We start from the raw sequence: 19,419 nt of genomic DNA, 5'->3' as shown, positions 1-19,419 counted from the left end.
CTGAGAAGAACCGAAAGAGGAAGACAGAAGAGAGAAGACAGGAGGATAAACAGGTGCATCAGTCCTTCAAACAGAGCAGAAAAACCAAACCCCTCCTACCGTCCACGTGGTCTGAGCCGTGTTGATGATGTTGATCATGTCATGTGACCCCGTGGAGAGATGTGGGCGGCCACAGGTGACGGACAGCAGAGCACACACACACACGACACACACACGCCACATCCTGAGGAAATACAGCACAGTTATTACTGTCACTGCCACAGATGTGGGGTGATATTAGCATTTAATATTTAATATATAAAAATATATAATATTAATTAAAAATATAAAACATATTTAAATTAGATAACACAAATAAAACACATATAAAATACTTATTTTGATTTCTTCTAAAACTTGTAATATTTGATTAACCATGATTGTAATTTTTATTTAAATAAAAATGTCAAAATAAGACTAATAAAAAATTAAGACATTATTACTTAAAAATATTAAATATTAAATTAAATTTAAACATAACACATAAAATATATTTTTCTTTTTATTAAAAATGGTTTCATTGCAATATTTGATTAACCATGTTTGTAATATTCATGTGAATAAAAAATTAAGACTATTCATAATTACAATTATAAAATATATTTAAATGAGATCAAATCCAAATGAAAAAAATAAAATGCATGTAAAATTATTTTGAATTTTTAAAATAAAAACTTGTTACAATTTCAGTGCAATATTTGATTAAGACATTATTAATGAAAAATATAAAACATTTAAGTTACACAAAATCTTTAAACCTAGTTACAATCTAAATTAAAATACAACACAAAATATATTATTTATAGATTTTTTTTATTAAAATTTGTTACATTTTCATTGCAATACAATATGTGAATAAAAGACTAATAAAATATATTTAAATTCGATTACATTTAAATAAATTTACATAAATACATTATTTATATATATATATATATATATATATATATATATATATATATATTTTAACACTTATCTAGTCTATAAAAGTTCTAAACAATTATGCTACACTTACATAAAAACGTCTCAGATAAAATTTCATGCCACATTATTTTTCAAACTATTCAAAATACTAATATTGTAAGAACAGACTTTACCTGAGCATCAGATTCTGTTCCTCTGTCTCTCAAGCTGAAGATTCACCAAAGCCACAAGATGTGAGATTCACTCCGTTTAAAGCCTCCGGTTCAGTAAAACATCATGTGAGCGACGGTCAGGTGCTCTAACAGCCGTCACAAGACAAGCAAAGGTCTAGAGCAGAGAAAGTGTTTACGTCTGCAGGTGCAACATCACACACACACGTCTCCACAACACTCACACATGCATCAATGAAGCAAATGAGACATTCATTTATTTAATATCTCTAAATTTATTTACAAACCAAAATCCCACATTACATAGCAATGCTAAATACACTGAATGTTGGTATGTACAGTTCTTGCGAGCTTTTCCACATAAAAGCTGTATATTAAGGACACTTCACAGTCACATGTTTTGGTTCGTTGCTTCGTTCGCAGTGACTGAATGAATATTCAAACTGACCCACTGAAAAATGGACCAATTCATGTGCAAAACCATCTAAACACACGATCTCACTCTTCAAAACCACTTCAAACCTGTCAAAACCACGTCTGGGTCACTTTCACCCCATAATCAAGAGGGGAAAAAAGTCGTTAAGACTGACATTATATTCATCAGTATTATTATTTTATTCATTCGTTTTATTTTATTTCATATAAATCCAAAAACTGAGAAAATCAGCACTGAGAAAATAATGCATTATAATACTTTACAATGCAACAACATACAATAGTCCCAAAATTAGTCTTTTTTTCTTCGATTTTGTGGTGAAATATGACGGGTTTCGTGCGATGAAGGGTTTCAATCGTCAGAATGCGACCGCTTGAAAGTCTGCATGTAATTAAAACAAAACCAATCTGTCTAAATGACAGATTATGAATTTTATAATCGCAATGAAAATGTGTTTCTGCATGTGAGCTTGACGTTTAGGATGGTTTGATGGAACAAGCAAAAACAAAACAAAAAAACACAGGAAATCAACAAAATCCTCCGTGTCACAGAAGTGAACACACTCCAGAGTCTCAAACGCATGATCACGTCCGTCAGAGATGCGTTCACTGCAGCCGGGTGAATCTCAAGAGTCTGCAGGTCATATTTCATCCCAAAAACAGATGAAAAAACACAGACATTATATATTTAAGCTATATATGACCATTTATACAAATTGTACTATACACTGTACATGTATGTTATAAATTGTGTATGTATATATATATATATATATATATATATATATGCATGGTCATATATAGCTTAAATATATACAATCCGTTATTTTTCCAGCTTTATGTACATATAGCATAAATAAATTACATTTAAAAAAACTACATATTCACACGCATACATATATTTTAATTTATATATATTATTTGTATTTGAAGTATATGTATGCATGTGTATGTAGTTTTTAAAAATGTTATGCTATATATATATACACATTTTTAATTTATATATTATTTATATATTATAATATTTGATATTTTTACTTTTACTTTTTTATTTATTTTTATTGTATTTATTGTAAAAGTCAAAAATTGTAATAAGCTTAATTTTCTTATTTCTCCTCGCTTGATTATGAGGTGAAACACGACCTGGACATGTGTTTGTGAGATTCACCTAACAGAACACAAGCTTGGACTCCCGAACTCAAGCCCTTTTTTCAGTCCTCTTGTCTGGGCAGGTGTGTGTGTGTGTGTGTGTGTGTGTGTCAGTGTCCCTGCATGTCGGCGCCCCCTGCTGGCCCCGCGGTGGCGTTCAGGTACTGCCAGCTGAGGGCCGCCAGGATCATCGCTGCCGACACACACACCGGAGAGATGTGATGCGCTCGGGGCGTCAGCGCTGCTCGGGACACACTCTTCTCCCCGATCAGATTCAGGACACACAGCGTTTGCTCCCGGGACGGGTCCGTGATGGAGACTTTCTGCAGGATCTGTGGGGGAACGACGGGATTACAGGATTAATAGGTGTATTTCAGTTTATTGCCATATCAGCATCACCGGCTATTACACGGCAGACACATATTAAACATTTAACAACATATCATAACTATAATATAATGAAAACAAACTTAGACAAAAAAAATAAAAAATCTTATAAACCCCAAAGGTGGTGTATGTATAATGAAAAAAAAAAAAGTAAAGAAAAATAAATTACATACATACATACATACATGTATATATATATATATATATATATATATTAGAGCTGCACGATTCTGGATACATTTAAGTAGTGATCAAGATTCTTCCATGATTATAACTAAACAAAATAACATGTAAATTATTAGAGGTTCTGACTAAATGTTAATTGCTGCAGTTTATTTAAAAATGTTTAATGAATTATTATTTTTTCGAATCTCTTGAACGAATGATTCAATGACAAACACGTGTTTTAACGGTCTCTTGTCGCCACCTACTGGTGAAACGATGTAATGATACAATCTTTATTTGAAGCTTCAAGTGACTTTCAAAAGGTGATTTACTCTATTTTGATAATATGAATTACTGTAAGACAGAAATAATGATACTGTGAGTGTTTGTGAAGCTGTTTCATATCAACGGCTCTCTCTCTGGCTCAGCAGTGGAAACGCAGATTCGAAGATTTTGTCAGAGGTTTAATATTCAATTCAATCAATCGAACGTACATGTACAAGATCACAGTTAGCGAAAAAGGTATTAATTTAAACAATGTAATAATTTAATGCAGACACAATGAGCTCATGGAAGTAATTAATACTTGTTTGTTAAATGATTATGATATACACATACATACACACACATACATATATATACATATATATATATAACAGACACAGAAGGATAAGTAAAGTACGCACCTCCTGACTATACTGTGCGATGATGCTCTGAACGGCGCCCATGTTTGTGGCCTGCATCATGAGCGTCACCGCCTGACCCTTCCGGATCTTCACCACACCCTGAAACACCTGAGGATTGTTGTAGCACGCAGACAGAGTCGCTATCGCCATCACCTGGAGGAACAACAGCAACAGAACATGCTCAAACTTTACAGCTTGCAAAAATACAAATTTCGATAGTCCACTTTAGACATTCTACTAACTATAAGTAACTTTGCAACAACTAGATGTCCATTTGTGTTGTTTTACTACAACTACATTACTATACTTTCTTAGTATTTATTCATATTTTGAATTTTATTTTTAAATGTTCCTTTAATTTTATTACAAAAAAAAGTTTTTTTAATGACTATTTTTTATTTTATTCATGTTTATTATTTCAGTAATTTTAGCACATCATTCTAAACTAAACAATAGACACTTTGCATTTGCAACTCAAATAAAATAAGTTTTCAATTTTCACATTCCATTTTGAATTTGTTTTAGTTTTAATTTTAGTAAGTTTTAATAATTTTGTTTGCATTTTGTAATTTTTATTAGTTTTAGTTTTTTTAAAATACATCTATTTTGTTTTTATTAATTTATTTCAGTTTTACTTTTAGTAATTTTAGTACTTTCAAGTTAAAATAAAAGTAAATTTGAAATTTTGCCTTTGCATTTAACAGAAATATAAGTTTTTAGCATTTTTAGTTGTTAAGATATACTTAACATTAAGCAGAAAACAAATGCATTCTGTGTGAACGGCAATACGGCAATGCAAAATTCCGTTTTTAAAACCACACATTCATCTGTGTGCAATATCTATGTTCATTACTATAAATCCGCACCCTGATAGCATTAGATAATGTAATGTAAGATGTGCTCACTATCCCTGTGTGTTTATAAACAGCATTAAACTCGACATAAACAGATGTAGGTTCAGTGTTCAGCAGAAAACAGGGCTGATTAGAGTCAGGAATGAAGCGTCTCTCCTGAGGAATGAAGTGTCTCACCTGAGGAATGGCACAGAAGTTGAAGACGCTCTGGTTGCGGAGGCGGGACAGGTACGCGATGACATCGGGGACGTGGCGGAGGGCGTCGGTCACCAGCAGGTTGAGGCAGGACAGGGCAGAGCTCAGGTTTTGAGGCTGGGCAAAATCCTCCAGACGGGACGCAAACTGACTCCAGGCCTGCAGCACACAAACAACCATTAATAACAAACCACGTTTTAACAGTAAAAGACTGTACAAATGCTACGGTAAAATAAACTGGTTAACAGCAAGTTCCTTTACCATACACAGTAGGGGTGTCACAATATATCGCAATACAAAAATGCACCAATATGTATCGTGGATAGTGAATTAATATATGTGTATAATTCACCCAAAATTAAAATTTCTGAAAATTTAGAGTTTTAGTTAGCCTGGCAAGCCAGACCTACATCAAGATGTTGGGTCTGACAACTCACCATAAACACGGCTCAATCCGAGGGGCGGGATAAACGGCTGTCTTTCAAATTCCCTCTGCATGCAATAGGACAGCGCTTCAACCAACCAGAGCGTTTTCCCAACAGCGGAGCTAATTGATAGATTAAACTTTTGGCAAAACTACGAACACATCTTCCTTTTATTAAGAATGACTTAAGTGCCGTTCTATGCTCTTTTCTCAAAGAAAAACCTAACTCCAAGTCCTCCAGAGTCGCGGACAAAGCCAATTCGAAAGACTGTTCTCCAGCAGCAGCAGCCATTCTTAGTTTTCAAGTTGCAGGTAACCGTCGCAACTCTGTCGTCATATGTTAAGCCCGCCCCGCCTACTCTATACACAACGTGATTGGCCTGACCCAATTTAGGTTTTTGCAGCTCGAAAGTTAATGGAGAGTATGGGAGTGCAATGGGGGAATATTTGTGGCTCCTGATAATGCCAAATGTCTGTTACCAGTAAAAAGTGTCCAACGTTATTTTAAATATATCGTCAGTGAAAGAGTGAAAGCATATTCGTCTAAAATAATTCTGTATTTTCAGCTTCAGAATCATGAATATTGTTATTCTGGTGTCTCTATTGTCCTGAGCTTTGGGTTTCCAGCACCAATGGCCTATTTATTTACACACACAAATTTAGCATTTAAATCAACAATACATTTTCTCTTAACCTTTTATCATATGTCTTGAAGTATCGCAATAATATCGTATCATGAGATAAATCGAATCGTGACATGAGGGAATCGTTACACCCCTAATATACAGTGAAATAAAGGGAGATTATGTAATTTTATTGTAAAATAATAGTGTTAAATGAGCAGATTTTGGAAGCAAATACGAACTGTCATCTTTTAATTTACAGTAAATAACCATAAACTGTTTGCAGTCCAATTAAACTGACGTTTTCACAATTTACCGCGTGACAGTATATTCGATTTTAAATAATTATGTTTCTTGTTAGTTTTTGTAATTAATTGTGTACGTTAGTGTCTTATGTATACCGGTAATTATATTATTGTTAACAAAAATGATATCACAAAAAAATATGCTAATACGGGACAGTCCGTCAGTGGTCGTGGGCGGAGCAGTAGGGCTGTCACTTTTGTGAAAAAATCCTGTTCGATTTTTGAGACATAAGTGTTCACTGAATCGATTGTAAAATCAATTTTCTATGTCTAAAGACGTTTCCATTTTAAAGGTGAACTAAGTAACTTTTTTACCTTAACTGAACAGCTTCGGAGTCATTGGAATGGTTATATTACTTATTTCGGGTTGAATGGTGGTCGTTTCGCACCCCCCTGGTGCCCCTGAGCGGAAAATGCGCACTTGCAACTTTGAGCCGGCGGGCCGTCTCGCGAAGTAAACAAAGACTCAGGAAGTCTCGCGTGATATCAGGTCTTGCGATGTAAACAATTGCTTTACGGCCAAAAGAAATCTGCTAAAATACTGTCATTATTGCGCTCCCTCACGCTGTTCGAACCCGAATGAAGAAGACGTTTTAAAGAATGTCCCATCTGCTTTGATGTCGTTGATCTACTAGCCTCTGGTGTCTGAGAATAGCCAACGAGTTTTTACAACAGTGTTGTCAAATATCTATTCCGAAGCTGTGGGGGGAGCTCTAGAGAGAAACCTGCGAGCAAAAAGCGAGAATACAGCGAAGAAATCCCGAAGTTACTGAATGCAGCTTTAAACGGCAAATATAGGCAAATCCACGGACAACTAACAGGCATTAGGACGAACGCAAAGAGGGCGCACCACGCTTGAGACGCGCACAAGTCAGCAAATATTCCTGATGATTTATTGGCGTGAAGTTTTGTGCACAATGACAAACAGGTGTGCAATATTCTCAAAAAATAAAAATAACATCAGTGAGAAACATCACTGCAGGATTCAACATGCCTGTGTTTACCATTAGAAATGTCAACCAAATTTCACCTACGTAGGCGATTGTAGCCCGTATCTGTCTCTGTATGCATGAGACTGTCTGAATACCGGCAGAATTCAGAGTTTTGTAGTAAAAAAAGACACATTATGCAGAAGTATAATTTGCTGTTATGTGTGTTGGTCAGAGCCTGCAGTTGCTGTGTGACGCGCGTTCGCTGCGGGCGTATCGTGACAGGCTGGACGCCCTCCGAGAGAAGGCGTTTATATCGATTCCCTATTTTCGTTTTCGAAACTTGTGTTGGTTGGTCCGAACGTAAAGTGTGTTACGTGGTTTTCGAACGTAAAGTGACAGCCCTAATGAGCATTATGATATCATATTGCTCAAAATCCAAACGGATTGATTATTGAGAGTGTTTAGGCTTTTTGAGGATTACAAAAAAAGGAGTGAATGGATTTTTCTCATTATATGGTGGTTGTGTCCACATTTATATGCAAACACCATGTAAACATGAATTTTGCATCGGATGACCCCTTTAAATAACAGCTGCATGTACCTCCTGTGGCCAGAAGGCCCGTCCCTGCTGCTGGTCCTCCAGATAGTCCCTGATGATGTTGGTCTTCTGGAGGAACAGACCCATGGAGTTTGCCAGCTCTGTGTCCCGGCCCACCTCAGCGTCCTCCAGCTGGGATGCGGAGAAGAGGCGGGACAGTCCGATCCCCACCAGACCCGCCACATAATGACAGTACTGAAGGGGAAAACAGGGACATTAACCGGCTGATTTATGCTAAAAGCATTTATACACACTGTGGGACAGATGTTTACAACATTATGTTAGTGCTGGGCGGTATGACCAAAAATCCATATCACAGTATTTTTCTAAAGTATCCCGGTTTCACGGTATATGACGGTATTATTTTTATTAAGCATGACTGTGTGTTATCCACATCTTCTACTGATTGAGAGAGGAAATACTGCTGTAGATTGACTTAGAGAGCCCTATTTTACTCTCAAGAAAAAAATCCACACTAGTATTAATACAGGTTTGCAAGGCTGTTTATAAAGAGCTGCCAGCAGGAGGCGCTGTAGGAGCGGCAGAAACAGCGGTTTCCACTGTAACGGCTCATAAACTGGCTTTATCAGGAACGATAAAGAAAGATTACATGAAAATAACATTTCCTAAAGACAGTCAGTTCCCTGCAAAGATACATTCATATAAAAACTCCCGCGCCACATTTTGATATTGAAACGTGCAATTCTCATGTTTATTCAACGATGTCAGAGCCAACCACAAATAGATTTTCCAAATGGCTGTGTTGATCTTGTGAACCAATGTGTGGGAAACACTGTAATATAATTTGAGAGCTATCGATTATAGTTTAACCTCTCCATCTTCACCGTCACGTTTAGTAACACACACACACACACACACACACACACACACACACACACACACACATCTGTGCATCACCACAGTTACAGTGAAAAGACCCTCTCAAACAGTGTCGCGCCGCGTTCCCAACGCTGTTAAAGCGACACACTCCGATATTGCGGTATATTAAAAATGAATATCATAACGAAAGTAAACACTGGTATTCGATATGAACCGGTATACAACCCAGCAACACACATGTTGACCAATGTTCTTTACATCATCTCAGTATAATAGACAAAATAGTAAAATAGTAATATGGAGTAAAAATAATAAAAATTATCATCAAAAAGAAGAATTGGCCATGGCAAACTAATGTGTCTTAAACATGTACAGAGTCAGCGTCCCTAACATGTCATGGTAAGCTATTCCAAAGTCTTAGCGCTACTACCTCAAATGCACGATCCCCTTTCTGGCTCAACTTGGTCCTTGGGAATTTTAAGTTGTTACATTATACAAATATTGCATGCAGAAATGCTTTAGGATGACAGTGAAAGCACTTCTGCTTGTATTTATGTGTGTATAAATCTACATGCGTATGGATAGACGTCAAACACACTGCCAAACGCGCATGTGAGACGGTGTGACGTTTACTTTGTCCCACTCCTTCATTGAAGCGACTTTCTTCTCCAGGAATTCAGCCATTCCTGCGCCCATCCGGTGACAGATGTCTGAAATGACGTCCCGATACTCTTGGCCCAAATTCCTGAACTCCACTGAAATCTGAAGAGAATAATAATAATAATAATAATAATAATAATAATGTGTATTCAAACATAAACAATAAAGAAACTATTTTACACTTAAAAATGCAAAAGCATCAGGACCGTAAACAATAAAACAAAGAAAAATGTGAAAAAGGAAAGTTGGTTCAAGTAAAAAAAAATTTAAAATAAAAACTTTTCCACTGATTATTTACTGGTTTTAGTGAGTCACACGAAACCTGGGGTTTAAATTAATTATATTTTAAATTAATTATCAAAATGTAGTTTTACAGAAGATTTAATTTAGTTTTTTGCTATAGGCTCTGATGTCTTATTTAAAAATGTATATATTTATACATAAATGGTCCTTCTTGTACAGAATAAAATGACTATATAAAATATATCATAATAATATATTATTAAACACACACATACATATATATACAATATATATATATATATATATATATATATATATATATATATACACATATATATATATATACACTGTATATATACTGTATATATACACATTTATGTGTGTGTGCATTTAATAATAATAATATTATTATAATATTTATATTTTATATATATATATATATATATATTATGTATTAGTGCTATATAGATCCTATATATCTAAAACTATATGGTCCTGAAACAAGCCTGCCTCTCTTCATCCAAAACCGAATTCCTCACATTTTGATGCTGATATTGTGTTGTCACATGATGACTGTGTAAGACTGACCGTGGGGAAATCCGCCAGGACCTGCCGGTCTTTCTCCCGGCTCTCCGTGAAGCTCCACTCGGGCTGGTAGAGGAACGAGTGGAAGTCGTGCAGCAGCGGGACCTTCTTCTCCAGCGGGATGGTCATGTCGTCCTCCACGGTGTCCAGGGCTCGCAGAACCAGGTAGAAGATACACACGGCATGCCTGAGTGACACATCGAAGAGTGATTCAATATCCAGGGGAGGAGGGTTTGATATTAACTTTTTCACTCATTTCACTCATAACTTTTATGAATCATTGTTTGGGACACGGGGAAGAAGTCTCGAGTAACTACAAAAATGGTGCTCATTTTTGACTGAAAGATTTTACATTTTTTATTTTTTACTTCATCGGAATGGTACGAAAATTAGCAAAGATTTTGACGCAGTGTGAACACACAAAAATCATGGACATGATTCAAGAAGGTTAAATGGTCATGAAAATAAAAACAAAGTCACACTTGTGCAGTTCGATGAAATAACTGTCCTCTAGTGGAAGCGTTCGGTACTGCGCCCAGAGAACGTCTCACTGAAAGCTCAAGTTTTGAGATATCAACCTCAAATTTGGGGCAGAACTTGCTTAGATTTATGGCTTTGATTTTCACACAGTTTTAGAGTAAAACATGATTTTGGAAAATATATATTTTTAACAGAAAATTTTAAAAATTTAATTTTTATGCATTTTTCATTATAATTAGGGCTGCACGATTAATCGCAATAAAACCGCACGCGATTTGGCAAAGGCTGCGATTATTTTAAGCGCAGCTTGTCAGTGGAGTGCGGCTGATCGGTAGTAAACACTGCCCCATTTGAACACCAGAGGGCGCTCTCATGCAAACACACTAAATATGCCCCGCCGCAGAAGTACAATAACAGCGCATCATTCCAGGAAATCCCTGTCGCTGTAGCTGAATAGTCAGAAGATTGAAACGCTTTGATTAAACATGACTTATAAATGCACGACTGCCTTATTCTGTGTTAGAAGCTCATCATCTCACAGAAGGAGGAGCTCAACTGTCCTTATGAAGTGAGTTTGGAGTAAATGCATGTTATTAAATGTTGCATGTTATTAAAACGAGGTTCATAAATGATTCTCGTGTTTGGAAAGATTATTTGACTCGTGTTGTTTTTTTCAAATGCACGTTATAAGTGACTCAAACTCACAGTGCTTTCAGATGGAGCAGCGTTTACAGAGCCGTACATCAATGACAAACTGCGCATACAAAATAATCGCAGCCTTTGCGATTTTAAAATCGCGATAAGCGATCTCGATTTAAGTGCGATTACATGGAAATTGCGATTAATCGTGCAGCCCTAATTATAATAAAATTAAACTTTTATGTTTTTTTTTTTTTTTTTACTTCAGCAATAATCTGCCAAGTGTCTTCTTTATTAAAAGACTTTGCTTCAGTCTGTGTTTCAAAGAATTCAAGATCTATGACAGTTTAAGTTAGAAATTTCATTTTCAGGTCTACGCTCAAAAAGTGATTAACAGATAATAATAAAATGGTTAATAAAACTATTCCATAAATATAATTTAGTACCATAAAATCCCCTAAAAATACAAAATGTTGAATAAAAAAATAGTATCGAACTAAAATACAGCACATTCATTTAAAAAAACAACAAAAAAACAACAACAAACAAACTGTTGTGTAACATGCATGTATATAACCTATTTAAGAAATATTTGCATGTATATAGTGTGTGTATATATTAGTGGTGTCAACAATAATCGATTCGGCGATGCATCGCAATGCGGGGCATGCACGATTCAGCATCGATGCGGCAAAGTGCCATAATCGATTATGTCACTGTTTTAGGGGTGTAACGGTACGCGTATTCGTACTAAACCGTTCGGTACAAGGCACGCATTTTCAAACCGAACGGTTATTTCAAATGTAAGCGCGTCGCGAGCGCGCTCATAATGTAGACGCTGGCGCGACCACAACATCAAATGGCAAACGCAATGTAAGCGGAACGAAACTGAGCTACTCGTGACGGACTGTTTATCAGTTTGGACCAACGCAGCGCGAGCCGATCTTATACTACACAACGCTAAGAGATCCAGTAAAGAAAGCATTTGAACTCGCCACTAAAGTAATAACATCGCTGCGAGATCTAGTGAGAAACATTCACATTTCTCCGTTATTAACGGATCAAACAGCGCTGACGTGGAAACCAGGAAGAAACATTGTGACATGAATGAACTATCCAGTGTCCACAGATCTGCAATATTCACCATGGATTTACTGTAGTAACACTAACTGCAACTTTGGAAGTTTGGCAGGAATAGTAGGCTATAATGCTTTCAAGTAACGTTATGTCGGATTTATTTCGACATTATGAATAACATTGCTGCCCTCAAATGTTAATCTGAACTAAAATAAACATTTGTTTATAAGCACAAAATATTACATTTAATTTTTTCCAAGGAGCTGTTTTGTTTTATATGCTCCTAAGAAGAGTCAATTATAGCTCCATCATTGCTCAAAGAAAAAAAAATGTCATACTTTATGATGTTAGTTCTAATAAAAAAAGAATAAAAAAAAAAAAAATCAAGGAAATTTCTCTGGCATTTCTTTCTTTTTGCTGTATCGAAAACGTACCGAACCGTGACACAAGTGTATCGTATTGAACCGAACCATGAATTTTGTGAACCGTTACACCTTACACTGTTTATTTTCTGGCTTTGAGTTGGACAATAAAGTTGAAATTTAATTTCAAATGGTTCTCAAGCAGAGAGAAGAGAAACATTTCTCATTCAAAGCACTGAAAGCAGGGATTTATGCTTTCTTTTTCAGGTTTGAAAATGTCATATCCAATACCCTGTACCATTCAAGTTTATTTTATTTAATGACATTTATGTCAAAGATACAGGAGTGATAATACACACATAGCAGCCAATAAAATCTGTTGTTCAATATCTGACTGCTTGTATTGCCTCATGACTGATGAAAATTTTGCCTTGTTGTGTGCAGTAGAATTTTGATGCATCGCAATGCATCGTAGAATCGAATTGAATCGAATCGTTACCTGGTGAATTGTAATCGAATCGAATCGTGAGGGCAGTGCCAATGCACACCCCTACTATATATATACATAATTTATATTATATATAAATATAAATATATTATATATAAATAACACATTTTTCTTAAATATTTAGTTTACATGCATGTGTGTGTACTTGTATACAAAATAATTATACACAGTGACTTCCATAGTAGGAAAAAATATTCAATAGAAGTCACAACTGTCTGGTTACAAACATTCTTCAAAATATCTTTCTTTGTGATGAAATTCACACAGTCCTCGAGGGTGACAGAATTTTCATTTTTGGGTGTACTGTCCCTTTAAGAGAAATGTTCAAGGGCATTTATATATAGATGCAACTCTTGCAAACAAGTAAAAGCGTCTAAAACGTGCATATGCTTCTCTAAAACACTGTTGCCCAGTGAAGAGCTTCTCAAGGCTGAATCCGAAACCCCTCATTCACTATTCCCTGCGTTAGTCCCCTAATACTGTTCACGTGAAGGAGTGAATGAAAACGAGTGAGTTCATTCAGACAGCTGTTGTTGAGGGACATCGGCTGTACACTCGTTACTGCAGTGCAATGTGGGATTGAATGGTTTCGGACTCCACTACGGCTGTCCCTTCAAATAGCGCCCTATATGTGACCCCGGATCCCCAAACCAGTCACATGATGTCGCACGGGTATATTTGTGGCAATAGCCAATAATACATTGCATGGGTTGAAATGATCGATTTTTCTTTTATGCCAAAAATCATTAGGATATTATGTAAAGATCATGTTTCATGAAGATATTTAGTACATTTCCTACCGTACATATATAAAATATTTTTTTTTTATGAGTGAATGCAGCACAATCGTGAACATAAATGGACAACTTTAAAGGCAATGTTTCGGTTTTTTTTTTTTGCCCCCTCAGATTTTCAAATAACTGTATCTCGGCCAAATATTGTCGTATTATAACAAACCACACATCAATGGAAAGCTTATTTTATTAGCTTTCAGATGATGTATACATCTCATTTTTAAAAATTGACCCATGTCACTGGTTTTGTGGTCTATGGTCACATTTGGGGGTATAAGACTCTGTTGTTTACTAGGTGAGGTCACGCCTCTTAGTCTTACCGTAACTCTCCATCCAGGGCCTGGATCACCGCGGAGAAACTCCGGCTGGTCTGGTTCAGATACGAGTAGCAGGTCCGCAGGGTTTCAGTCATCGAGTCCTGGCAGGGGAAGCACACATAAGCGGGGTGTCGATGAGCCCTGAACGGGTGAGGAGGAACCGCCATTAACCGTCCCTCCTGCGTGCTGCGCCGCGCGCCCGCGAGCACCGGCCACGGGCACCCGCGCTGCAGCGAGAACGAGCGCTTGAGCACGGACAGCGACACGGCGCTCTTCCCGCAAACTCCAGCCATGTGCGAATTAAGCTTTTATTTCCAATTCCACGTAGTACGAAATGCGCACCTTTAATTTGTGAAGTCATTCGCCAGAGGGGAAGAGAAACGTCCGTCGCTCCGCGGAGCGTCAGAGCTGCGCGTTTCAGTGCGCGCGACTGTCTGATATATATCACTGTAACCTGATATGTAAACAGACTATGTGATTTTAATATTACCCACCCCACTTTAAACGATAAAACCAAACACGCGCACGTTTTCTGACCAACTGCAAACGATGACGCAATACTAGTCAAGCCAAATTTGGACACGCCCACTCAAACTTTAGGAGTGTTTTCCATGTTTTAAAGTCCTCAGAAATATGTAGGCTATGGGAAATATGCAGAGAGCATTTTTTTATTTTTTTTTTACTGTATTTACTGTATTTGAACTTCTTAGTTTAAGTTCACATGAACACGTGTTGGTTCCACTGTCATTTACACTTAATTTCAACTCAAAGTCACTGACTCTGCTGTATGAGAGCTGGATGATAACGTAATTTCCCATTCCTGCTTTATAGATTAAATGACATAAATTAATAATTGAGGATCTTTACAACGGAACTGGATCAACACTGAACTGACTTCAGTTGAACAACAGCCAAAATGCTTTATTTTCTAGTGATGTGTCGTTCATCCATCCATCCTATCTATCTATCTGTCTGTCTGTCTGTCTCTATCTATCTATCTGTCTGTCTGTCTGTCTCTATCTATCTGTCTGTCTGTCTGTCTCTATCTATCTATCTGTCTGTCTCTATCTATCTATCTATCTATCTGTCTGTCTCTATCTATCTATCTGTCTGTCTCTATCTATCTATCTGTCTGTCTGTCTGTATCTATCTGTCTGTCTGTCTGTCTGTCTGTCTCTATCTATCTATCTGTCTGTCTGTCTGTCTGTCTGTCTGTCTCTATCTATCTATCTGTCTGTCTGTCTGTCTGTCTCTATCTATCTATCTGTCTGTCTGTCTCTATCTATCTATCTATCTGTCTGTCTGTCTGTCTGTCTGTCTCTATCTATCTGTCTGTCTCTCTGTCTGTCTGTCTCTATCTATCTATCTGTCTGTCTGTCTCTATCTATCTATCTATCTGTCTGTCTGTCTGTCTCTATCTATCTGTCTGTCTGTCTGTCTGTCTCTATCTATCTGTCTGTCTGTCTGTCTGTCTCTATCTATCTATCTGTCTGTCTGTCTCTATCTATCTATCTGTCTGTCTCTATCTATCTGTCTGTCTGTCTGTCTGTCTGTCTGTCTATCTATCTGTCTGTCTGTCTGTCTGTCTGTCTATCTGTCTCTATCTATCTATCTGTCTGTCTGTATCTATCTATCTGTCTGTCTGTCTCTATCTATCTATCTGTCTGTCTGTCTCTATCTATCTGTCTCTCTGTCTGTCTGTCTCTATCTATCTGTCTGTCTGTCTGTCTCTATCTATCTATCTATCTATCTGTCTGTCTGTCTCTATCTATCTGTCTGTCTGTCTGTCTCTATCTATCTATCTGTCTGTCTGTCTCTATCTATCTATCTGTCTGTCTGTCTGTCTGTCTCTATCTATCTATCTGTCTGTCTGTCTCTATCTATCTATCTATCTGTCTGTCTGTCTGTCTGTCTGTCTGTCTGTCTATCTGTCTCTATCTATCTATCTGTCTGTCTGTCTCTATCTGTCTGTCTGTCTCTATCTATCTATCTATCTATCTGTCTGTCTCTATCTATCTATCTGTCTGTCTGTCTCTATCTGTCTGTCTGTCTGTCTCTATCTATCTATCTATCTATCTATCTATCTATCTATCTATCTATCTATCTGTCTGTCTCTATCTATCTATCTGTCTGTCTATCTGTCTCTATCCATCTATCTGTCTATCTGTCTGTCTGTCTGTCTCTATCTATCTATCTGTCTGTCTGTCTGTCTCTATCTATCTGTCTGTCTGTCTCTATCTATCTATCTATCTATATATCTGTCTGTCTGTCTGTCTATCTGTCTCTATCTATCTATCTGTCTATCTATCTGTCTGTCTCTCTGTTTGTCTATCTATCTGTCTCTATCTATCCATCCATCCATCAATCTATCTGTCTGTCTATATGTGTCTGTCTGTGTATCTATCTATCTATCTATCTATCTGTCTCTCTGTTTGTCTATCTATCTGTATCTATCTATCTATCTATCTGTCTGTCTGTCTGTCTGTCTATCTGTCTCTATCTATCCATCCATCTATCTATCTGTCTGTCTATATGTGTCTGTCTGTGTATCTATCTATCTATCTATCTATCTGTCTGTCTGTCTATTTATCTATCTATCTATCTATCTATCTATCTGTCTCTATCTATCCATCCATCCATCTATCTATCTGTCTGTCTATATGTGTCTGTCTGTGTATCTATCTGTCTATCTGTCTATTTATCTATCTATCTATCTATCTGTCTGTCTATCTGTCTCTATCTATCCATCCATCCATCTATCTATCTGTCTGTCTGTCTATATGTGTCTGTCTGTGTATCTATCTATCTATCTATCTGTCTGTCTGTCTGTATCTATCTATCTGTGTCTGTCTGTGTATCTATCTATCTATCTATCTATCTATCTATCTGTCTGTCTCTCTGTTTGTCTATCTATCCATCCATCCATCCATCTATCTGTCTGTCTATATGTGTCTGTCTGTATATCTATCTATCTGTCTGTCTCTCTGTTTGTCTATCTATCCATCCATCTATCTGTCTGTCTATATGTGTCTGTCTGTGTATCTATCTATCTATCTATCTGTGTCTGTCTGTGTATCTATCTATCTATCTATCTATCTATCTATCTATCTATCTGTCTGTCTGTCTCTCTGTGTCTATCTATCCATCCATCCATCCATCTATCTGTCTGTCTATATGTGTCTGTCTGTGTATCTATCTATCTATCTATCTATCTATCTATCTATCTATCTATCTGTCAGTAATGAGTGTATTTGACAGTGTGGATGTGGATTATCTGTGTAACGTGTACAGAGCATCATCTTCCCCTGTCTGACCCTCAGTCTTCAAAGCTCATTATATAAGACGAAGCCTCGGGTCTCCTCTCTGTTAAAAGTAGCCTTTCCCTCAAATCCAGGATTAAATCAAATCCAGTTGATGCTGACAGACATTGTGTTTATGCCATAAACAATGTGGAATAATTCAAATGCAGTTTTGTTGTTTGGTACCTGCAACTGCAACTTAATTCAATCTCTATTTGATCTTCTTAAAACACGTGTTTTTATTATTATTATTTTATTTTTTTAAATCTGTCATGCATAATGACAAATACATACAAAAACATGTATTGTGCATGGACAACATACACGCAGATAAGATGCTGATGAATATTAAATATAAACGCTCAAAATGCTTTTACTTACATAATCCAATTTAGGCATAACAGAACGACATCCTCCTATTTTGTATTTAAAGAGGTTGATTATTTCTTCCGGGTGTCCTAGAGACTTGAGGATGTCCATTTCCCCGTGTGTGTCTATAACGCGCTTTTCTTAACAGGTGAACTGAAATTCACGCGCTGCTATTTCCATTCAAACTCTGTGGAGATCCAGGAGAACATCAACAGCGCGCAGCGACAATCCCCCACTCACACGATCGACTGACTCCTCTGATTGGCTGAGGCGTCATGGGTTTACAGCGCGCCGGCCAATGAGCGGCGAGAGCGACTGGCGTGATGGCCCGCCCAGTGACCAGTCAGATGGACTCAGAGCTGTGAGCGTACCTCATTGGTCAGATCAGTGATGACGTCAGGGGAGTTACAAACACCGGGAAGGAGATCCACTTCAGGATGATCTTTTTGGGTCCTTGGGACTGTTTCTGGGGATTCACTTTTTATTTTGCCTACCTTTTGTCTTCTGCATTCTCCTTACCATTGTCTCCTGTTCTTCCCTCAGACTCGTACCCCAGAAACAGTCCCACGGACCCAGCCCCAAACCCAATCTCTCAAAAATTAATAAAGGCTGGTTTCTAAAGTGCTTCTTCCTGCCTCTATGTATTACTGCTCATGGGTAGCCTAAATGGGTTCCATTCAGACCTTAACATCAAGTATTTTACTGTTATATGTCAATAAGATTCATCAAGACATTTTCACCTGGCTATACCCAATGTTTAGATCTGTTGTGGTATTTATGCAAATTAGCACATACGTAATTAGATTATGCACCGTTTGTCCATGTTAACAAACAATTAAAAAAAACTTGTAACACATTTTTTGTGTGTCTTGATGTAAGTAATCAACTCAGTAATTTTCATGGTGATATCTTAAGGTTAAAATTGTTACCCTATTCATGTAAGAAAAAGAATGAATAGGCGTATATGAATAGGCTATATTTGGGTCTTTTTCTAAACTTTCCCCAAATGGGATTCTTCTGAGCTTTTTTTCCTTACTCAGGACATATTGAGGATACAAAATCAGTTGAGTTTGCTTCTGTTGCAGTTTGTTCAAGGTTGACCCCCATTTTGGCTTAAAATGACTGGACTATAAGGGACCGTTCGGTATTTGTGGAATGGACCAACGGAGGAAAATAGGGGAGGGTCGTGTCTTTTTATTCTTTGTTGAGGGGAGGGTCATCCAACTTTTTTTAGTCTAGGGGGAGTGTCACCCAACTTTTGTATTCATGAAAACAGCAAAATTTCAAAGTGGCTTGTTTTGTGCATATTTTCCCATCGCTATCAGATGGCTCTGACCCAACAAAAATCCAGTTTGGCGCT

At 37.0% G+C, this 19,419-nt stretch overlaps 2 protein-coding genes across 4 annotated transcripts in view; both read right to left on the bottom strand.

Moving 5' to 3' along the window:
- The window catches only part of ctsbb (cathepsin Bb), a 214,730-nt gene that overhangs the window by 8,702 nt on the left and 186,609 nt on the right, over positions 1-19,419 (bottom strand). The window contains exons 1-2 of one of the 2 annotated variants that reach the window (XM_084432215.1): positions 1,137-1,246; positions 100-223 (exon numbers count right to left, since the gene is read on the bottom strand). In XM_084432215.1, the coding sequence (XP_084288341.1) occupies positions 100-223; positions 1,137-1,144 (132 nt within the window). In that variant the 5' untranslated portion in view covers positions 1,145-1,246. Of the gene's footprint in view, positions 1-99; positions 225-1,136; positions 1,247-19,419 lie in introns of those variants that run through there. The other variant, XM_084432216.1, reaches the window with a different exon arrangement.
- fdft1 (farnesyl-diphosphate farnesyltransferase 1) lies at positions 2,641-18,315 on the bottom strand. 2 transcript variants are annotated; one of them, XM_084432211.1, is made up of 8 exons: positions 18,072-18,315; positions 14,395-14,492; positions 10,218-10,401; positions 9,360-9,488; positions 7,890-8,081; positions 4,987-5,163; positions 3,956-4,108; positions 2,641-3,049 (listed from the first exon to the last, which is right to left on the bottom strand). In XM_084432211.1, exons 1-8 carry the CDS (start codon positions 18,168-18,170, stop codon positions 2,828-2,830), a joined length of 1,254 nt encoding a protein of 417 aa, XP_084288337.1. In that variant the 5' UTR covers positions 18,171-18,315; the 3' UTR covers positions 2,641-2,827. The 2 variants fall into 2 exon arrangements, with proteins under 2 accessions (XP_084288337.1, XP_084288336.1); XM_084432210.1 differs by lacking the exon at positions 18,072-18,315 and having other exon boundaries at positions 14,395-14,957.

The sequence above is a fragment of the Rutilus rutilus genome (assembly GCF_951802725.1).
Source record: "Rutilus rutilus genome assembly, chromosome: 15".
In the NCBI taxonomy this organism is placed as follows: Eukaryota; Metazoa; Chordata; class Actinopteri; order Cypriniformes; family Leuciscidae; genus Rutilus; species Rutilus rutilus.
This window is presented reverse-complemented; position numbering and strand designations above follow the sequence as displayed.

Bases quoted from the DNA above. Each gene is read 5' to 3' on its own strand.
- fdft1 (XM_084432210.1), bottom strand. From the start codon at position 14,684: ATGGCTGGAGTTTGCGGGAAGAGCGCCGTGTCGCTGTCCGTGCTCAAG. The intron at 10,402-14,394 runs GTAAGACTAAGA...TGTGTCACTCAG, and splicing joins GCCCTGGATGGAGAGTTACG to GCATGCCGTGTGTATCTTCT. The intron at 5,164-7,889 runs GTACATGCAGCT...TGTGTGCTGCAG, and splicing joins GGGCCTTCTGGCCACAGGAG to GCCTGGAGTCAGTTTGCGTC.